This window comes from Pituophis catenifer, unplaced genomic scaffold (assembly GCF_029215685.1).
Source record: "Pituophis catenifer annectens isolate HBS135680 unplaced genomic scaffold, rPitCat1.0.hap2 SCAF_2, whole genome shotgun sequence".
In the NCBI taxonomy this organism is placed as follows: Eukaryota; Metazoa; Chordata; class Lepidosauria; order Squamata; family Colubridae; genus Pituophis; species Pituophis catenifer.
This window is the reverse complement of record NW_027256882.1, coordinates 111,248,705-111,266,737: the sequence shown is the minus strand read 5'-3', so window position 1 is coordinate 111,266,737 and position 18,033 is coordinate 111,248,705. Positions and strand designations below refer to the sequence as shown.

The following is an 18,033-nucleotide window of genomic DNA, read 5'->3' as shown; positions in this document are numbered from 1 at the left end:
ATATCTCTGTCACTTGATTGCCAATCCATGGTTGATGGTAATCCATAATAGTATATGATAAATGAGAAGACATTAAGCATCAATAACCTGTAACAGCTGATTGCATTTTCATTAAGACAGGTTATAATATTCAAGATTATAATTCTATACCTCAGATAATAACACTGAGATTTAAACAGTTGAATTGGGCCTCTGTCTTCTGGACAGACTGCTCTTTTTTAAATACTGGATCGCTTTATAATGTCCTGGAACCAGAGGGCAACTGAGGCTTCAGACAGGATCATGCCTTTATGGCTTCTCTTGACCCATTGGTCCCGATACTCCCCATGGTTTACGGAGAGCTGTGGGTTCTGAAAATGGCTGAGAGAGGACTAGAGAGCTGCTGGAGGAAAACAAGGATTAGTTTGATAAAACATAACTTAAAGCTGCTATTAAGGCATACCTCATGGCGGTAAGAGTAGTGAAGCACCATTGTTTCTTTACCCTAATTGCATCTATAGGATGTCATCTGGTGGCCCTATTCAAAGAATTCTGGCCAGTGGGATCTAGGAGAAGAGCCATGGCTCCTGCACTTTAGAATATCATGCTTCTTGAGATGTGATCCACACCCATCCTTTTGGCCTTCTGAAAGAGCTGAAGACCTGGCTCGTCAACTGGCCTGGCGCCCCAATGAGGGTACATTATTCTGGAGGTCATCATCAGACTAAGATAAGAGCCCACCTCCTCCTTGTGTGCATTTTGCTCCCTTCCTTCCCATCTTTATAGATTTTAAACTAATTTAATGTTACTATTTATTGTTTTAATGTTTTTAATTTTTTTTAAATCATTGTAAGTCATCTAGAGTCACCCCAGATGAGATGGGTGGTAACTGGAATATATAAAATACATACATACATACATACATACATACATACATACATACATACATACATAATAGGGTCTTAGAATATAAAGGAATGGAATGTCAGCAGCAATGTCTACTCGGCCATTTTGTTTAAAGGTTTAATTAATGGAGGAAGAAGATGAAGAATGAGCACTCTAATTCTAAACTCTAATTATCCTCATTGCACACAATATTTTGAGGGCAAACATATGAAAAGATATGAAGTGGGGGTGCTTTTCCATCCATCATGATTCCCATGTAGGTTAGAGCCCTAGATAATCAGTAACCTAAGGTGTTTCTAATCCTAGATGTCCATCTGTTTTGAACTCCCAATTTGGCACTTCAGCCACCCAATGATGGCTGAAGGAATTAAAATGGTCAAAGTCCAGCACATCTGAAAGACACTTAGATTGGGGAATAATGGCCTAAACTAGATAGTTTGGGGGGGTGTTTTTAATTCTAGGAAACAATTTTAATGTAAACTGGAAGTCATTCTTTCCATAAATTGCTTCCTTAGCTTATTATTTCTCAGATGCACATACTTGATCATAATGAATACACAAAAGCAAAGACTATGATTAAAACTCCCCACATGTAACACAAAAGTTGGCAGATAGAAAATCCTGCATGATTTTCTAAATATGGAAACATATATGCAAAGTTCTCCAAGGGTGGCAGGGCATGGAGAGGAAATGCACAAGGGGGGAAATCTGGACTAACTATATACCTAGATCTAGCCAAATTTCTCAGGAAACAACTTTTATATACAGAGCTGAGTCTTCCAAATATTGTATTCATTCTAATCTAGAGCATGTTTTCACTAGTATTTTCCTAAAAAGGCTAAGATGAGCTGCATAGAGAGACAACTTTGCCCATATTTGAAGTGTTTACTTTTAGCTGTAAAATTGCATTGATCTTAGTTAAACCTCTATAAAACAATACCTGAGACAAGAAATGATTTAAAACAGTATGCATGAATAAGTTTAGTCAAATCTATGACCTTTCTTACAAAACCTCAGGTTGACAAGTCCTTACACTCACAGAGTTTATCCATTCCATTATTTAATTATATGCTGCCTCCCCCCACCCCTGAGCCATTGTGCTCTCTTCTCCAGTTCTATCCTCACAATAATAACAGTCTTGTACTTTATCGTTTGAACTGAGAGAGTGTGACTACCTCAAAGTTGCCCAGAACTACCATGCTTTTGTGTTGATTTGATCATGCTTTAGACTAAGGCAGAATGTGACACTCAATCCTATTTAGTATAGCCTGGTGCATTGGATCTATACATGACAGTCTCTAAGTAGTGGGGAATCTGCCTAGCTAAGTGCATAATATGGTAGTCCTCAACTTACAACAGTTTGCTTAACGATCTTCCAAAGTTACAACGGCACTGAAAAAAGTTACGACCATTTTTCACACTTACGACCATTGCAGCATCCTCCATAGTCATGTGATCAAAACTTGAATGCTTGGCAACTAGTTCATATTTATGACTGTTGCAGTGTCCTGGGGTCATGTGACCACCTTTTGCAACTGACAAGCAAAGTCAATGGGGAAGCTTGTTTCAATTAAACGTGTTGCTCATTTAGCAACTGCAGCAATTCACGTTAACAACTGTGGCAAGAAAGGGGGGAAAATTCATTTAACAAATATCTCGCTTAACAACATAAATTTTGGGTTCAGTTGTAATCATAAGTCGAGGACTACCAATACCTGTGTGAGAAAAGATTATTAAAATCCATTAATGCTCCACTTTGCTTGAGTTCTGTGGAGTCTTATGCAACATTTCGTGGTTCATGTTGTACCAAATCTGCATTGTAGAGAGACTTCTGCTACAATGGCCCTTTTCCATTTCTCTCTTGTTCTAACCAATTCCATCCAAGAAAGCTGGTAAGTTGGCCACTTGTTTGTTGCAGTGTGTTAATTTGAAAGAAAGGTCTTTTATTTTTCACTTTTGTCTTTTACAGTTTTTCCAAATTTCACTTCGATTTATTTACCATGTCGCGACATTATATGATAGTATGTCCTGACACCATATGGGGCCAAAAATATAAATTCCTAATTAAATTTCCACAAAGAGATGGAAGATTCTGTGTTTCCCTAGGCAGCTTTTAGTCTGGTGTTCTGTCCATTGTAAATAACAAGCCTGGTCTATATATTTAGTTTGATGTTAACAGGAGGCAGCGCCACCATTTATGTGTTGAGCATTGTTTGAAACTGTAGCCGTCAGGCATATCTGCCAGTTCCTGGCAACCATCCGTTCCTTCTGGAAAGGAATTGTGTCCATATGTTTAAAAGTGAATCACAGCCAAGAGTGTCTAGGTGAAATTTGAGAAGTGATGAATAGCAAATTACTTTCAAAGGGGTAAAAGTTGGGGGGGAGGAATAGATAATACAATGGTATAAAATCCCTTTATGAGCTGACAGACTTCTCTGTGCAAGGTGTGGAATATTTATTCTCTACGCAAGGGAAAGAAAGTCATCCCCCCACACACAACACACAAAAAAGGGAGCAAGGATTGTGTCAGTGATGCAATGATATTACTCAGATAAACAGGCCCCAAACTTGTAGATGAGTTTAAAGGCTGTAGTTTTAAAACATATATTAACTTTCATTTGAAAAGGAGGAAAAAAAATCCAATAAAAGCTGTGTGGCAGATTGCCACAAATTTTATCTCTGTGATCATGGGAATTTTGGGTTACTTGGACAAGTCCCTGTAATCTATAGGCTGCAGGTTACCCATTATTATTATATCCTCACTGTCTATTCAATGTAATAGCTACTCTATATTTAAACCAGTTAGAGGAGCCTGTAAAGCACTGTGAAGCAGTATATAAATCTTAAGTGCTATTGCTATTTCTACTGTTTTAATGCAGATCAGCTTTCCACTAGGTCAGTGATGGCTGACCAAGTGCCAAAAGCGTGCACGTGCACACACCCATAATGCAATGCACGCCTGACCCCCCCGTGTGCTTTGCCCTCGCGCATGTGTGTGACACCCCTGTGTGCGACCTGCTCCTGCGCATGTGTGCATGATCCCGCTTATGCACACGTGACCCCGCACATGAACCCCATCCCCTGCGCATATGTGCACGACCCCGTGCGTGTGCCCTGCCCCCACTCATGCACATCCATCTCCCACATGCACTCCGCCCCCTGCGCATGCACGGCAGAGGCCCAAAAACTGGAGGGGGGAAGCACGTGGCCATGCGCAGCACAACAGAGCTGGGGCGACGGCTCACATGCCTGCAGAGAGGGCTCTTCGTGCCACCTGTGGCACGCATGGCACTAGGTGATAGATCAGGGGTAACAAATTGGCAGTACGAAGGCCGGATGTGTCACATGCGGGCCATGCCCACCCCAGGTCCGCGAAGGGAAAAACATTGTGAAACATCATGTGATGGCAACCTGACGCCACAAGTTTGACACCCGTGTGATAAATGGACTTTTTCTTGCTGAATCACTGTCTATATTGCATAGTGCTGAAAGATTGCAAGAGGAAGGACTTGTCATTCAAAACATAGTTCTATGTGTTGTAAAATGTCCATTCTTTTTTGGGAATGCATTGCTTCATACAGGAAATTGGATTTATGGAGACAATACAATTCAAACTGACAGTTGAAATGACCACAGGACTGATATCTGGAATCTGTGCAGCAATTAACCCTTGTCAGATGGCCATTCCCCAGTAACATAAGTATGTTTACTATCTAGGGTGCTAAAAATAGCAATAGCACTAAGACTTATATACCATTTCATAGTGCTTTTACAGCCTTCTCTAAGCAGTTTACAGAGTCAGCACATTGCCCTCAACAATCTGGTTCCTCATTTAATCGATCTCGGAAAGATGGAAGGCTGAATCAATCTTGAGCCGGTCAGGATTGAACTCCTGGCAGTCAACAGAATTAGCCTGCAATACTGCATTTTAACCATTGTGCTACCACGGCTCATAAATGAGTAAGTTAGCATCATTGTTATTTAAAACCATACAAAAGGAAAAGAAATAACACTTTCGGAGTGGCAGTAAAACTCATTTTTAATGATAATCCACTAATTGTTCTTCCTGATATAGATCTATGACTGGAAGAGGGGGTTTGAAGAGATGGCTAGAGGGATGGGTTTAACCATTTGTCAAAACCTTTCCATCTCCTTTAGTGATCTTATTATCTGTCAAACTCAGGCAATGGTGGAAAAGTACACTGCCTGGTAGGCAAGTCACTTTCTGCTGCTGCATCTAGCAATCTTCATGCTATTTTAGCAACTGGACAGGTCCTGCCTACCTGCTTTCTATAAAGCAAACTGCCTCTGGCTGTCCTGGTCTACTCCTTTCTCCAGCATTCATAGTGCTGCTACTCCTCTCCTGATGTCATGTCGGGCTAGAACGGGCCAGCAACCCGTGGCTCTGGAGCCGCATATGGCTCTTTCATCCCTCTGCTGTGGCTGCCTGTAGCCGGTCAGCTCCACAATTGATAGGGCTTTTGGTTAGGACAAGTAGAGGAAAAAGGAGGCTGTGCTAGGAAGAGACTCTATGGTGGGGGAACCGGACTTCTGGTCAGCTCCAGAATTGAACAGGGGGCTCCTGGTTAGGACCTTTGTGGGTCTTTGACTATTTAAGGTTGCCTACCCCTGGGCTAATAGCATAAACCAAAACGACCATAGAAGAAAAGTGGCAATCCGGGTGGTGGTGGTGGCAGGATGCCAACAGGAGATGATAAATTCCATCCCCTGTGGGCGTTCTTGTCAAAGCTTCACAAATCATACAATACAGTCAGGCTTTACTGTAAATTGCCTATTGTATGTGGTTTTTTTATAAAAAAAAATAGAGTCAAGAAAAGGTAGAAAACACTACTTCTATATCAAATCAGGAAAAAAAAGTAAAAAGCTGGGTGATCTCTGCTCTGAGTTGGAGAGGAAGAAATACTGCAGAAATACTGGAGAGGAGAAGTATTTCTTGAGACATATCTTTAAGAAACAATTAATGAGGTATTCTCAGACTGCAGTTAAGATAGGTCCTATTAGGGATTGTGTGATGTTTTTACCCATGGAGTTTAGTGCATGCTTCTATGTCCAGGAACTGTGATGGAACCATATTTCAACTTACTGCAGTTCCTCTAGATCAGAGGTGTCAAAATCACATCAGGGTGGCGTCACGTGACGTATTGGGACTTTTCCCCCCTAGCTAAACAGGGCGTGGCTAGTGTGTGACACATCTGGCCCATGGGCTGGAAGTTTGACAGCCCTGCTCTAGATAAAATAATTAAGTTTGTTGAAGTATATATACTGTAAATATAATCATTCCATATAACCAATGGTTTACCACCATTTACTTGGAAATTCTTTTAATGTAGAAATGTTAAAGAGTTAGTAGCAAGTGTTAATTTTTTTTTTATTCCAGTTTTCCATTCTCACAGCCTACAATATCTACTGTCTAACTGCAAGATGTATTAATTCAGTTCTCTGATTCAGTCAACTAAATTTGGCCTCTTCAAAACAATCAGTTTGATGTTTTGCGTCCATGAGAACGCAATTTATAAGTAATGGTGCGTATGAAGAATGCTTCATAAGGTTACCTGTTGTTTTGTTTTGTTTTGTAATTGGAATGAACATCTTCCTGGGTCTTTAAAAGCCTTCCACCTTCCACTCTCCACCTCCTCTCTGTTTAGAAGTAGCTTGTGGAAAAATGTAGCTTTATAAACAGTTTCTTATTTAAAATAGGTAAAAAGAAGGCAAAATATAAATGGTTGAATGGAAGAAGGTTCTATAGTCTAGAATTAATGTTATATAGCAGGGATGGCAAACCTTTTTGGCACCAAGTGCCCAAACTGGAACATGTGTGCAGGTGCACGCGGCAAAGCACTGGAAACCCGAAGACCAGGTGGCTGGTGTGCACATGCCTGTTTTTTGGCTGTTTTTGGCTGTTTTGGGGGCTGTTTTCAGGCCATTTACGGGCCATTTTTCAGGCTGGTTTTTTTTGCCATTTTTCAGGCCGTTTTCAGGCTGTTTTCCAGTGCTCCAGTGCCCGTGAAGACCAGCTGGCTGGTGCATATGTGTGCACCGGAAACCAGAAAAGCAGCTGGCGAGGGCTCTGCGTGCCACCTCTGGCACACGTGCCATAGGTTCGCCATTACGGTTATATAGTCTTCCTTACCCTGGTTTCTTTCTCTCAAGCTTGAAGTGGTTAAGTCATCGTAGCCCTGTCATGTTGCAGAAGTCTGCTCCAGATGTTGGTCTGGGCATTGCGCTTTGAGTGTGTATAACAAGGTGTTGTGTAGATTCTCATTAGGGCTTTTTTGTTGTTGTTTTTTTTAAAGCTAGGATCTGTGCAGAATTTTAAGAGCTGGAAGATTCTACTCTCTTTCAAATTAGCTTCTTACCATTTCTGCCTACAGAAAGCTATTCTGAGTATGCATAATAAAATAATCAAAGTAAATCACCGGTTCATGTTCATATAAGAGGAAAATAACCTTGGCTATATGTCCCTATTTTTTTTTTAAAGTAAATTTGCCTAAACCTTAAGGGTAAAATATGCTGTCATTGTATATCTTAAAAAACATTTTGTGGGTTTCTAGAGACCAGGTCTACATTTATGATAATGACAGAGTTCTTCTTCCCAAGAATCAAGAAGAAAACATCTTCTATTGTTGAGCGTCTTTTTGGCTTCCTACCAACTCTGTCCTGTGCCTTCATTTATCAAGTCAAAGTATGAAATATTTTACCCTGCTTTATATATGCATGAACTGATCAAGAGGTGTATCAGGGATTAATGCTGCAGCCTTTTTACATTTTATTGGAAATTAAAAGTGTTTGTAAACTTAGAAACACCTTAATTGAACATATTTTTTGAAATACAGCAGCGATACATTTGGTACTTGTGTTGTTTGACAGAGGATCAGATAAATTGGTAAAGAAAGCAGCACCAGCATGTCTGTCATCAGCTAAAAATATGACAACTGCCTTCTGCCTTCTGTAAGACCTTAAAGCTTTTTATATGTTGTCTGCTGCCTTAAAATAATGTAAATTGTAAAGAAAGCACCACCTGTGGATTAGAAGAAATACCCCTAACGTTCCTCATTGCAGTGGAGACATGAGCATGCATTACTCTGATTGCTTGTGCAAATGGCAAGCAAGATTAACTGGCCATTTACTTTGATTGCCTGAATGGTTTATGGGTACATCAGTAAGAAGATATGGGTTGTAAATTTTAATTTACTTCTGCTGGCTGGGAATCTCAGATAAGCCAACCTAGATGCTTTTGGACTTCTAAATATAAACTAAATTGTTCTAAACCAACTCACTGGAAAACTAACTTGCTATTAAACAATTTATCAAAGAAATATTTAAATCTGTAACGGTGATTTGATAGAATTTGAAATCAGTTCTGCCCAATTATATAAAGCAGGGTTTCCCTCCTTTCCGTGGCAATTAAATTTGTTCCATATAGGAAAAGAGGAGAAATATCTTAAAAGTGTCTCCTTTAAAATCATTTTTGACAAGATGGCCAGTTAGATATGAATTAGAGGTGGGTTTCAGCAGGTTCTGACCAGTTCTGGAGAACCGGTAGCGGAAATTTTGAGTAGTTCGGAGAATCGGTAAATACCACCTCTGACTGTCCCCGCCCCCATCTATTCTCTGTCTCCCGAGTCCCAGCTGATCGGGAGGAAATGAAGATTTTACAGTATCCTTCCCCTGCCATGCCCACCAAGCCACGCCCACCAAGTCACACCCACAGAACTGGTAGTAAAAAAATTTAACCCACCACTGATCTGAATGTCTATATTTGTTTTCACAGGAAATAAATCTAGTGCCCTATAGATAATGCTGGCATTTCAAGGTGCTCTTTTGGCCTTTAAAGCCTTATATGTTACATGGCCAGGTTAGGAGGGACTGCCTGTCCTGGTTATATCTACCAATCCCATCAGGTTTGGCAGGGCAGGCAAGTCATGGGTCCTGCCTGCTAAGGAGTGGCATCTAATGGGACCTAGGAGATGAGCTTTTTCTCCCATAGCATTTACATCATCACCCTGGTAACAGGGAGCCTGCATATTGGTAGTGTTACAGGTAGTCCTCAACATACAACCATAATGGAGCCTGCCTATTATGTCCCTACGTTGTAACGATCATAAAAGGGCTCAGTCACATGACCAATTTTATTATCTTTTTTGTGATGGTTGTAACTTCAAATGGTTGCTAAGCAATCGATCATAAGTTGAGGGCTATCTGTATATGTAAGGTCATGTATTGTCTCATGATCTTATTTCTATTTATGTCTAATTGTTTTGATTTTTTTAAAATAATGCTTTATTTGCTGGTTTTATTATGCATACCTATAGTCACATGGACAGCCAAAAAAAAAATGAAAATAAAACAACCAACAAAAAGCAGAGAGGTTGGGGATGCCACAAGGATCGATAAATGTCAAAAATGTGTCTGTGTTCTCCTAGATCATGTCTTTGAAAATAGACTTCTCTGTTAAATCAAGATTTTGATTCAGCATAGAGAATTCGCCTCCTGTGGTTCTTAGAATTACAGATGACTGGCTAGGAAGCCCAAACCATCTGGAAGCCCAATATACCATATTGAGGGAAACTGGTATAAGAGAACTGTAAGGTTCTCTCAGAGAACTGTGTATATCTGCAGTACACTTATGATGGTTCCATTTGCGCTTTCTTTTTCATTATACTGACAAATTGATACAAACAGTATTTTGCTTTTCACTGATTAGTTCCATATTATTTTGGGGTATGCAGCTAAGAGATTGGTGTATTCTGTGTCCTGTTGCTATTGTTTATATCAGAAAAAACTGTCTGATAGTTTTTCCAGATAGCTATTTTGGAAATAGCTTGTAATGGAGAGAAAATTATTCCACTTTCATCCCCAAATCCACTTATATTTCCCAGAAGACCCAAGTTTCTAAAAGTTGCAGTTATCATAGATATGAATAAAACAACTCTTATCTTTGAAATGAGCTTAAATGGACTCCAGAGGATGGTGGAGGACAGAAAGGCCTGGAGGAACGTTGTCCATGGGGTCGCAATGGGTCGGACACGACTTCGCAACTAATAACAACAATCTTTGAACATTTATATGTGAATGCCCTTCTGCCTTTTCCCAGTCTGTGCCTTCCCATTGTGTTTGAGTTTCAAGATTGGAAAAGAACCTTTTATATAATTGTTCTGAAAAGTATATTCATATACAATTGACTAGGAATTATTATCACCTTATAGTTTGCAAAAGTGTGAGTTTCTAATAAAACAACTAATAACTTTGTTCTTTCTTTATGTTATTTATCACAGGCAAAATTCTCTTCCGCCGAAGCCACATCCGTGATGTTGCCATTAAACGCCTAATACCCATTGATGAGTATTGTAAGGTAATGGATATTTTTATTAGTTTGATCAGGGCACCACTTTCATCATATGGCTCCTTATTATGCACAATCATCATTATTGGTTCATCTTTATGCATTTTCATGTGACGTAGAATGTCATTCAGCTGTTGTGTATACATCTGATCAGAAGGCACTACCAAGTAGTAGCAGGTTACTTTATAAAGACTTGGAATTGAGGGGAGGGGGAGAGAGACCTGCTTTCACCTCCAAAATCCAACTACTACTTGTATGGTCATCTATGGAGGGAGATGGGCAGTTGAGAAGTTTGATAAGTGTGTGTGTGTGTGTGTGTGTGTGTGTCCCAGAATTCCAAACTGTCCAGATAATCAAAATTGCAGACCATTTCATTTAGTATAGAGGTAAACCAAAGAGTTATATTTGTTTGTTTCAGGAATACTACAGCTTTATAGAATGTCTATGTAAATGTTAAATAATTGTGTATTTTCTCTCATTAGATCCTTTGGGCATTTGTAATGCTTTATGGAAATGCTGATTTATTATTCATATATTATCATTAGATTCATTCGGTATTTGAAGTTCGCTGTTAAATGCTGAATTATGATGAATACATTGTCATTAGAACCATGTCAGTAAGTAGATGACATAATGATTCTACTAATGCCAAGCGATAAAATTGTAATTTGCCTCATTTATTACTCAATCTCTTATCATCAAACTTATTCCTCGATAGATCTTAGCTGAAAGATGAAAGCAACTTCTCTTCTCAGCTAGAGAGAAGTTACTTCCATTAGATTGCTCTATTTTCTATCACTTTGTTGAAAGTAATTCACATTATATCCTTCAAATAATAGCCTTTATAATACAGTTACTGTTCAGTTACAGGGGTCCCAAATCTATGTGGCTCATGGACACATTTGGAATTTTGATTGTCTACCCTAAAATTATTGTCTGGAACGCACATGGATGTATGTGAATGAATGAATGTCTGTCTTGCTTATTATAATCTCTGTTTCATAGGAAGACAAATTATAGAGGTATAAAGGTACATAATTTGTCTGAGATTCTGAATACGTGTATGTATTTCTTAGTCTAAAAAGGTTTGGTATTTAATGCAAGGTAAATCTGGTCCTCATTTCAGGTGAGGAATTTCCACTGTATACAATTCTAAAGTGGAACGAAGCAAGAAAGGAAGGTTGATAGTTTATGTGCCATCAAGTTGGTGTCAGCTTTTGGTGACCTCATAGATTCTTTGCATAATGATCTGCCCCTAATATGGTCCTTCAGGTTTTCCAGTGGTGAAAAACAAGTGTAGTTGGCACCTATTTTGAACTTCAAAAAAAGAAGCAGATTTTAGTATAATTAGGGTAATGATTATTTATTTATAATGTATAGCTGCCCATCTTATTTCAAGGCAACTCTTGCATGGGAAAAAAAAACCAGTAAGAAAAGGAGCAACAGATAAGTGGCATTTCCTAAAGAAGGAGATACAAAATGCACAATTGCAAACAATTTCAATGATGAAAAAAAATGGAGGACAACAGAAGAAACCACAATGACCATGCAAAGCAAAAATCTGAACAGAAAAAGGACACATTTAGAAAAGGAAAAGAGGGCTGGATCAAGAAGGAAGAATACAGGGAACTAATCTAGAACTGTAGAGTGAAAGTCGGGAAAATGAAATATCCAGATGATTCAGGTAAAATATTTAAGACTAAAAGGGCTGTTTCAGATGTCTTCAAAACTAACAGAAAAGGATCTGTATATAAAGAAAAAGCAGAGCTAAACAATTCTCCCGAAACTGTTCTACCATAAAATTATGAGCAATAGGATGAAGCGGGCAAGAGAAAAGCTTGAGCATGGTGGAAACCTGTTCAGAGGTACTTCTTTGAAAAAATAAATCCGTAGGATCAGATGAATTGTAGCTTTGCATTCTGAAGAAAGTAGCTGGTGGTATAGCCAAACTCTTATGCATTTAGCTTTGAGAAATCCTGGAGTAATGATGAAGTGCCAGATGACCAGAGGAAAGCAAGTAGATGTTCCTTTTTTAAAAAAGAGAACAAAGGGAGATTCAGCAAAGTATAGATCTGTCAAGTCTGACATCAATACCTGGAAGGATTGTAGAGCAGATCATAAAGAGATCAGAGTGTAAGTGTCTTCAAAACAATGCAGTATTTACCTGTGGTCAGAACTAATCTTTCCAGACTAACTTTATCTCATGTATTGATTGGGTGCCTTTGATAGATTGTGCTAATGCTATTCACCTAATGTATGTTGACTTCAGCAATGCCTTGATGAAGTAGGAGGTCTAATGGGATGTTAATTCACTATCTGATTTTGTATGCTCTAGGGATAGAGATAACTTTCAAGTGAATATATTGCTGGCTTGAAAATCGTAGTTGACTTGCTCCTTATCACATTGGAGAATGGTACCTATCTCCTCAAGGTGCAGTCCTAGGTTTTCAACTGTTTAATATTTTTATTAATGACTTGGATGAGAACACGAAAGGATTGCTCACAGTTTTGCAGGTGGCACAACATTGAATGGGTTTACGAATTCCTCTAGGATCTTGATGGGCTAGAGAAATGGCCTGAACTTTTTTTTTAAATGAAATTTAATGAAGACAAATGCAAAATTCTTGGTTAGCAAAATAAAAATTAAAAAACATAGCCATTGGATGGGAGATATGTGACTTGGATTACTTTCAATCAATCAATCAGAATAGAGCTGGAAGGCACCTTGGAGGTCTTCTAGTCCAACCCCCTGCTCAAGCAGGAGACCTTATACCATTTCAGACATGTGACTGTCCACTCTCTTCTTAAAAATCTCCAGTGATGAAGCACCCACAACTTCTGAAGTTTCTTCTTAATTCTAGATTGCTTCTCTCCTTAATTAGTTTCCAACCATTGTTTCTTGTCCTGCCTTCTGGCGTTTTGGAAAATAAGTTGACCCCTTACTCTTTGTCTCCACCTCTCAAATACTGGAATATTGCTATCATGTCCTCACTAGTCCTTCTTTTCTCAAGACTAGCCAAGCCCAATTCCTGCAACCGTTCTTCATAAGTTTTAGTCCCCAGGCCTTTAATCATCTTAGTTGCTCTTCTTTGCACCTTTTCCAAAGTCTCAATATCTTTCTTGTAATGTGATGACCAAAACCAGATGCAGTATTCCATGTGTGGCCTTACTAAGGCTTTATAAAATGGTACTATTATATCACATGATTTTGATTTATGCCTCTATTTATATAACTAAGGATTGTATTAGCTTTTTTGGCTTCCGCCATACACTGCTGGCTCATATTTAAGTGATAGTCCACTAGGACTCTAAAGTCCCTCTCACAGTTATTGTTTTTGAGCCAGGTTTTGCCTAATCTGTACTTGTACCTTTGGTAATAAGGCCAAGCGCTTATTTTGGGATTCAAAAAAATATAAGACAAGGTCTTATTTTCAGGAAAACATGGTATGTTTGCTACATAATTTGCTTTTATGGTCCCAAGTAAATTGCATTTTATTTAATATGTTTCTAAAATATTTGTTTCTTTGTGGAAAATGCACGGAGGGAACAAGGGTATGCAAAATTGAACCAGCTTCTAAACAACAATCCCAGGTTTAAAGATTAAATATACCAAATACATTTAGCGTAATTGTAATTGTTATATAGGCCACTCTAGCATTCTTTTCTTAGTTGGTGAGTCTCATAAACTTTGCACTGCCTTCCAACTAATGGTACGTACTGTATGCATTTGGTGACTAAAGAGAGTGGGTTGAAAAATGCTATGAAACCTGTATGTAAGCAATTCCAATTTCTCCCAGTATGAGTACTACTTCAGCAGTAGTGGTATCCTTGATTTAGTGCTTTCTCTCATGAGAGACAGGAGGAAAACATTTCATATAAGTAAAAAACAAAATAAAACATGGAAATTGCTGTGGTTGTGAATATTTACCAATGTTGCTGAATGCTGCAAGATTTAAGATTAACCACGTCCTTTTGACAAGCTGTATAAGCAACTATCACTTCTCTTATTTTGCTTTCTTGGGAGAGAAAAAAAAAGGGGGGGCAGTATCGTTTCCAAGGGTAATCTTGTAGTATTTTCATGAAAATAAATGATAAATTCTTCCCATAATGTAGTATCACAGCCCAAAAACCCAAGAATAAATAACCTTTGCATAGGAACAAGAGATGTAATAGAAATAGAATAGAAAAGTTAGGCATCCTAACTTTTAATAGAAAAGAAGTTAGGCATCCTCAGAATGAATGTTATAGAATGCTTTTGACCATTGGGTGCAGTAGTTGATTTCAAATCCCGGGGCTACCGGTTTGCTATCGGTTGGAAGCAGGCAGGCTTGCTTTGCGAGCACACAGCGCTTCTGCGCATGTGCAATAGCTTCTGCGCATGCACAGAGTGTTTTTGATGACATCTGGGTGGGTGGGCGGAGCCTCCCACCTCCACCTCTACCGGTTCACCCAAACCGGGGCGAGCCAGGAACAACCCACCACTGATTGGGTGGGAAAACCTACATGAAAAGCAAGTTTACCATCATGTTGGTAGTGGCTGATCCCAAACGCTAAGCAGCATATAGAATAACAAAGTTGAAAGAAAATTTGAGATCTTGTAGTCCAACCACTGCTCAAGTATACCATTCCAAACAAATGGCTATTCAATCTCTTCCTAAAAACTTCCAGTGATGGAAGACCCACAACTTCTAGAGGGAAATTATTCCACTGATTAATTGCTCTCACTGTCAGGAAATTTCTCCTTGGTTCAAGGTTGGATCTCTCCTTGATCAGTTACTTCTTTTTAATGAGAGAGAAAGGGAGAAATAACAAAATAATCAAATTCCAGGTTTAAAATACCTAATAGCCCAGTGATGACTAAATAAATTGGGTTTTATGCAACCCTAGATCTGTTTTATTTTATAGTGAAAGAGATTTGTTGGTTTGTTAAAAATGCTTACATGAATTTTAGTCAATTTAATATTCATGTAGTTATGCAAATTTTTAAAATTAACCATTTTAAAGAGCCATTAAAAACCATTTTAAGAGTCACGGTGGTGCAGTGGTTAGACAGCAGGACTGCAGGCTACTTCTGCTGAATGCCGGCTGCCTGCAATTTGGCAGTTCAAATCTCACCAGGCTCAAGGTTGATTCAGCCTTCCATCCTTCCAAGGTCAGTAAAATGAGGACCCAGATTGTTGGGGGGCAATAGGCTGACTCTGTAAACTGCTTAGAGAGGGCTGTAAAAGAACTGTGAAGCATCTAAGTGCTATTGGTTTTGCTATTTCCTTTCAAGTAAATTAATCTTCCCTTTTTGTTTCTTAAAGATATCCTTATCTGGTATTGCTCTACATAAAAAAAAATATCAGTATATGCCTGAATGTATTATTCATATTGGGATAATTAAAAGTGAATTTAAAGGAATAGATTTACTTTTTTCAACTTAGTACTCTCTAGAACTGTTGTGACTCTGTTTCTAGACTTAACTGAGTAGGAATTCTCCAAACTGGTTCCCAAACATATCTGAAAAGCATGAGATTATGGAAAGCTAATACAGATCTCTTAGTAGTTAGTAGTTTACCTCCTCCAATAGTGTCTTTATGACTAAGTCTTGTTTTTGGCAGGTTTACAGGTGTAGAAGGATAACATAGGTACCTTGTGTTAGACAAATGCCTGCATTTGAAGTTAAGCAGAAACTGTAGAGAATCATGAAGGACTAGAGGAAAAAAGAAAGAAAAGTTACATAAGCAAAGAGGGTTGAAACATTCCTTAACTGCTGGGAAGGAAGATAGCTTTCAGAGGAGACTCAGGCAGGGTCCTCTTTGATTCACTGGGATATATGAGGGAGGGGATATAAAGCATATTCAGGCTTGCAAGATCCTGTTACTATAAGCTATCTCAGTTAACTATAGTTCTAATTAACTCTTGTCCTGTGGAGTCTGTTTCCTGATTTGGTGGAGTTCCCTGAGCAGTAGCCAAATAACCATGTTTTCAACTCCTTAGAGGGGCTACTTCATTTTTTCTTGTTTGATTCACGTAGAGCAAGGGTATCAAACTTGTGTCGTCACATTATCGTCATGACATATCGCAACTTTTTCCCCCTTCGCTAAACCGGGGATGGGCGTGGCCAGCACAGTATCTGTCCTTATTTAAAAAACTTTTTCCTTCGATGTAAATTTTTAGAGTACTGGTTGGGGAGAAAAATAAATGTTTGCCTTTATTCATGAGAAAAATAGGTGATGATATGAGCTAATTGACTCAGACCAATGACTGTAACATGCTATTTTGAAAGCTAGATTTAATTTTTATGGAAGAAAATAAGAGTCCGAGAAGAAGAATTTATCAGAATTTTTATTTTCGACATTAAAGTTCTAGAGTGTTCCAGCTAGTAATTAAGCCATCCATAAAAGTTAAAGAAAATCTGGAAATATGAAAAAATTAAGACCGCATTGTCAATTAAAACTAAAATTAAACTTTTGTGTTCCTTTTTAGTAATTAGATTCTCTGTTTCTCTTCTGTAACATTTTCAGGAAATATTTATGGCATTTTCAAAGCCTGAGAAGCTGTAAAGTTTCTCTCTACTTTCAGCAAGTGGTTATTCACACTGGAAACAGTGGCTTTATATTATGCTGTGGTTTGTTGATGAAATAGTAATAGAATTTATGCATTACATTAAACAATGCATTCAGTTTTAGTCACCACGATGTAAAAAAGATGTTGAGACTCTAGAAAGAGTGCAGAGAAGAACAACAAAGATGATTAGGGGACTGGAGGCTAAAACATATGAAGAACGGTTGCAGGAACTGGGTATGTCTAGTTTGATGAAGAGAAGGACTAGGGGAGGCATGATAGCAGTGTTCCAATATCTCAGGGGTTGCCACAAAGAAGAGGGAGTCAAACTATTCTTCAAAGCACCTGAGGGTAGGACAAGGTGCAATGGGTGGAAACTAATCAAGGAGGGAAGCAATTTAGAACTAAGGAGAAATTTCCTGACAGTTAGAACAATTAATAAGTGAAACAACTTGCCTGCAGAAGTTGTGAATGCCCCATCACTGGACATTTTTAAGAAGATGTTGGATAACCATTTGTGGTGTAGGGTTTCCTGCCTGGGCAGGGGGTTGGACTAGAAGACCTCCAAGGTCCCTTCCAACTCTATTATTCTATTCTATTTTAATAGTCCATGCTTTGCATAGCACGTGGATAGGTTTTCAACAATGTCAAAGCAAGCAAGATACAAAATTGCAGATGGTTTTGCTGAGAGGTGGGATTCACTTACTGTTACTACCAGTTCGCCCAGCACCGGAAATGTGAGTGTGCGCACACATGCGTGCGATTTCACAAATCACGGCAATTTGCTCTTTTGCACCATCCACGCATGCATGCAACATCAAAAACACAACGATATAGGACGGGATTGCACCCGGGCGGGCAGGTCGCCACTACCGGTTTGCCTGAACTGATCCGAACTGGCTGAATACCACCTCTGGTTTTGCTACTTCATATGACAAAGTGGGTTGATCTTGCCATTATTCCTCTATATGCCTTTAAACAAACCACTTTCTCTCATTCTCTGTCCCAATCACTCATCTACACAATTCTGTTGACAATAAGTAGTTTGTAAAAGAGATTAATAAGATTTCTACCAAGAAGATGTACATAAACGTATTTGAGTACTCCTGAACATTATGAAAATGCAGATCTTCTTTAAAATCTCTTTAAAATTTTAATTTTGTAAAAATGTCATAGGCATCCATTCACAACATAATAGGCAGGGGTGGGCTTCAAATATTTTAGCAAGGGGTTCT

At 38.7% G+C, this 18,033-nt stretch overlaps 1 protein-coding gene across 1 annotated transcript in view; it reads left to right on the top strand.

The window, feature by feature from the left end:
- SH3PXD2B (SH3 and PX domains 2B) overlaps window positions 1-18,033 on the top strand; it is a 121,205-nt gene that overhangs the window by 59,528 nt on the left and 43,644 nt on the right. The window contains exon 4 of the mRNA XM_070933967.1: window positions 10,182-10,258. Within this exon, the coding sequence (XP_070790068.1) occupies window positions 10,182-10,258 (77 nt within the window). The remainder of the gene's footprint in view (window positions 1-10,181; window positions 10,259-18,033) is intronic.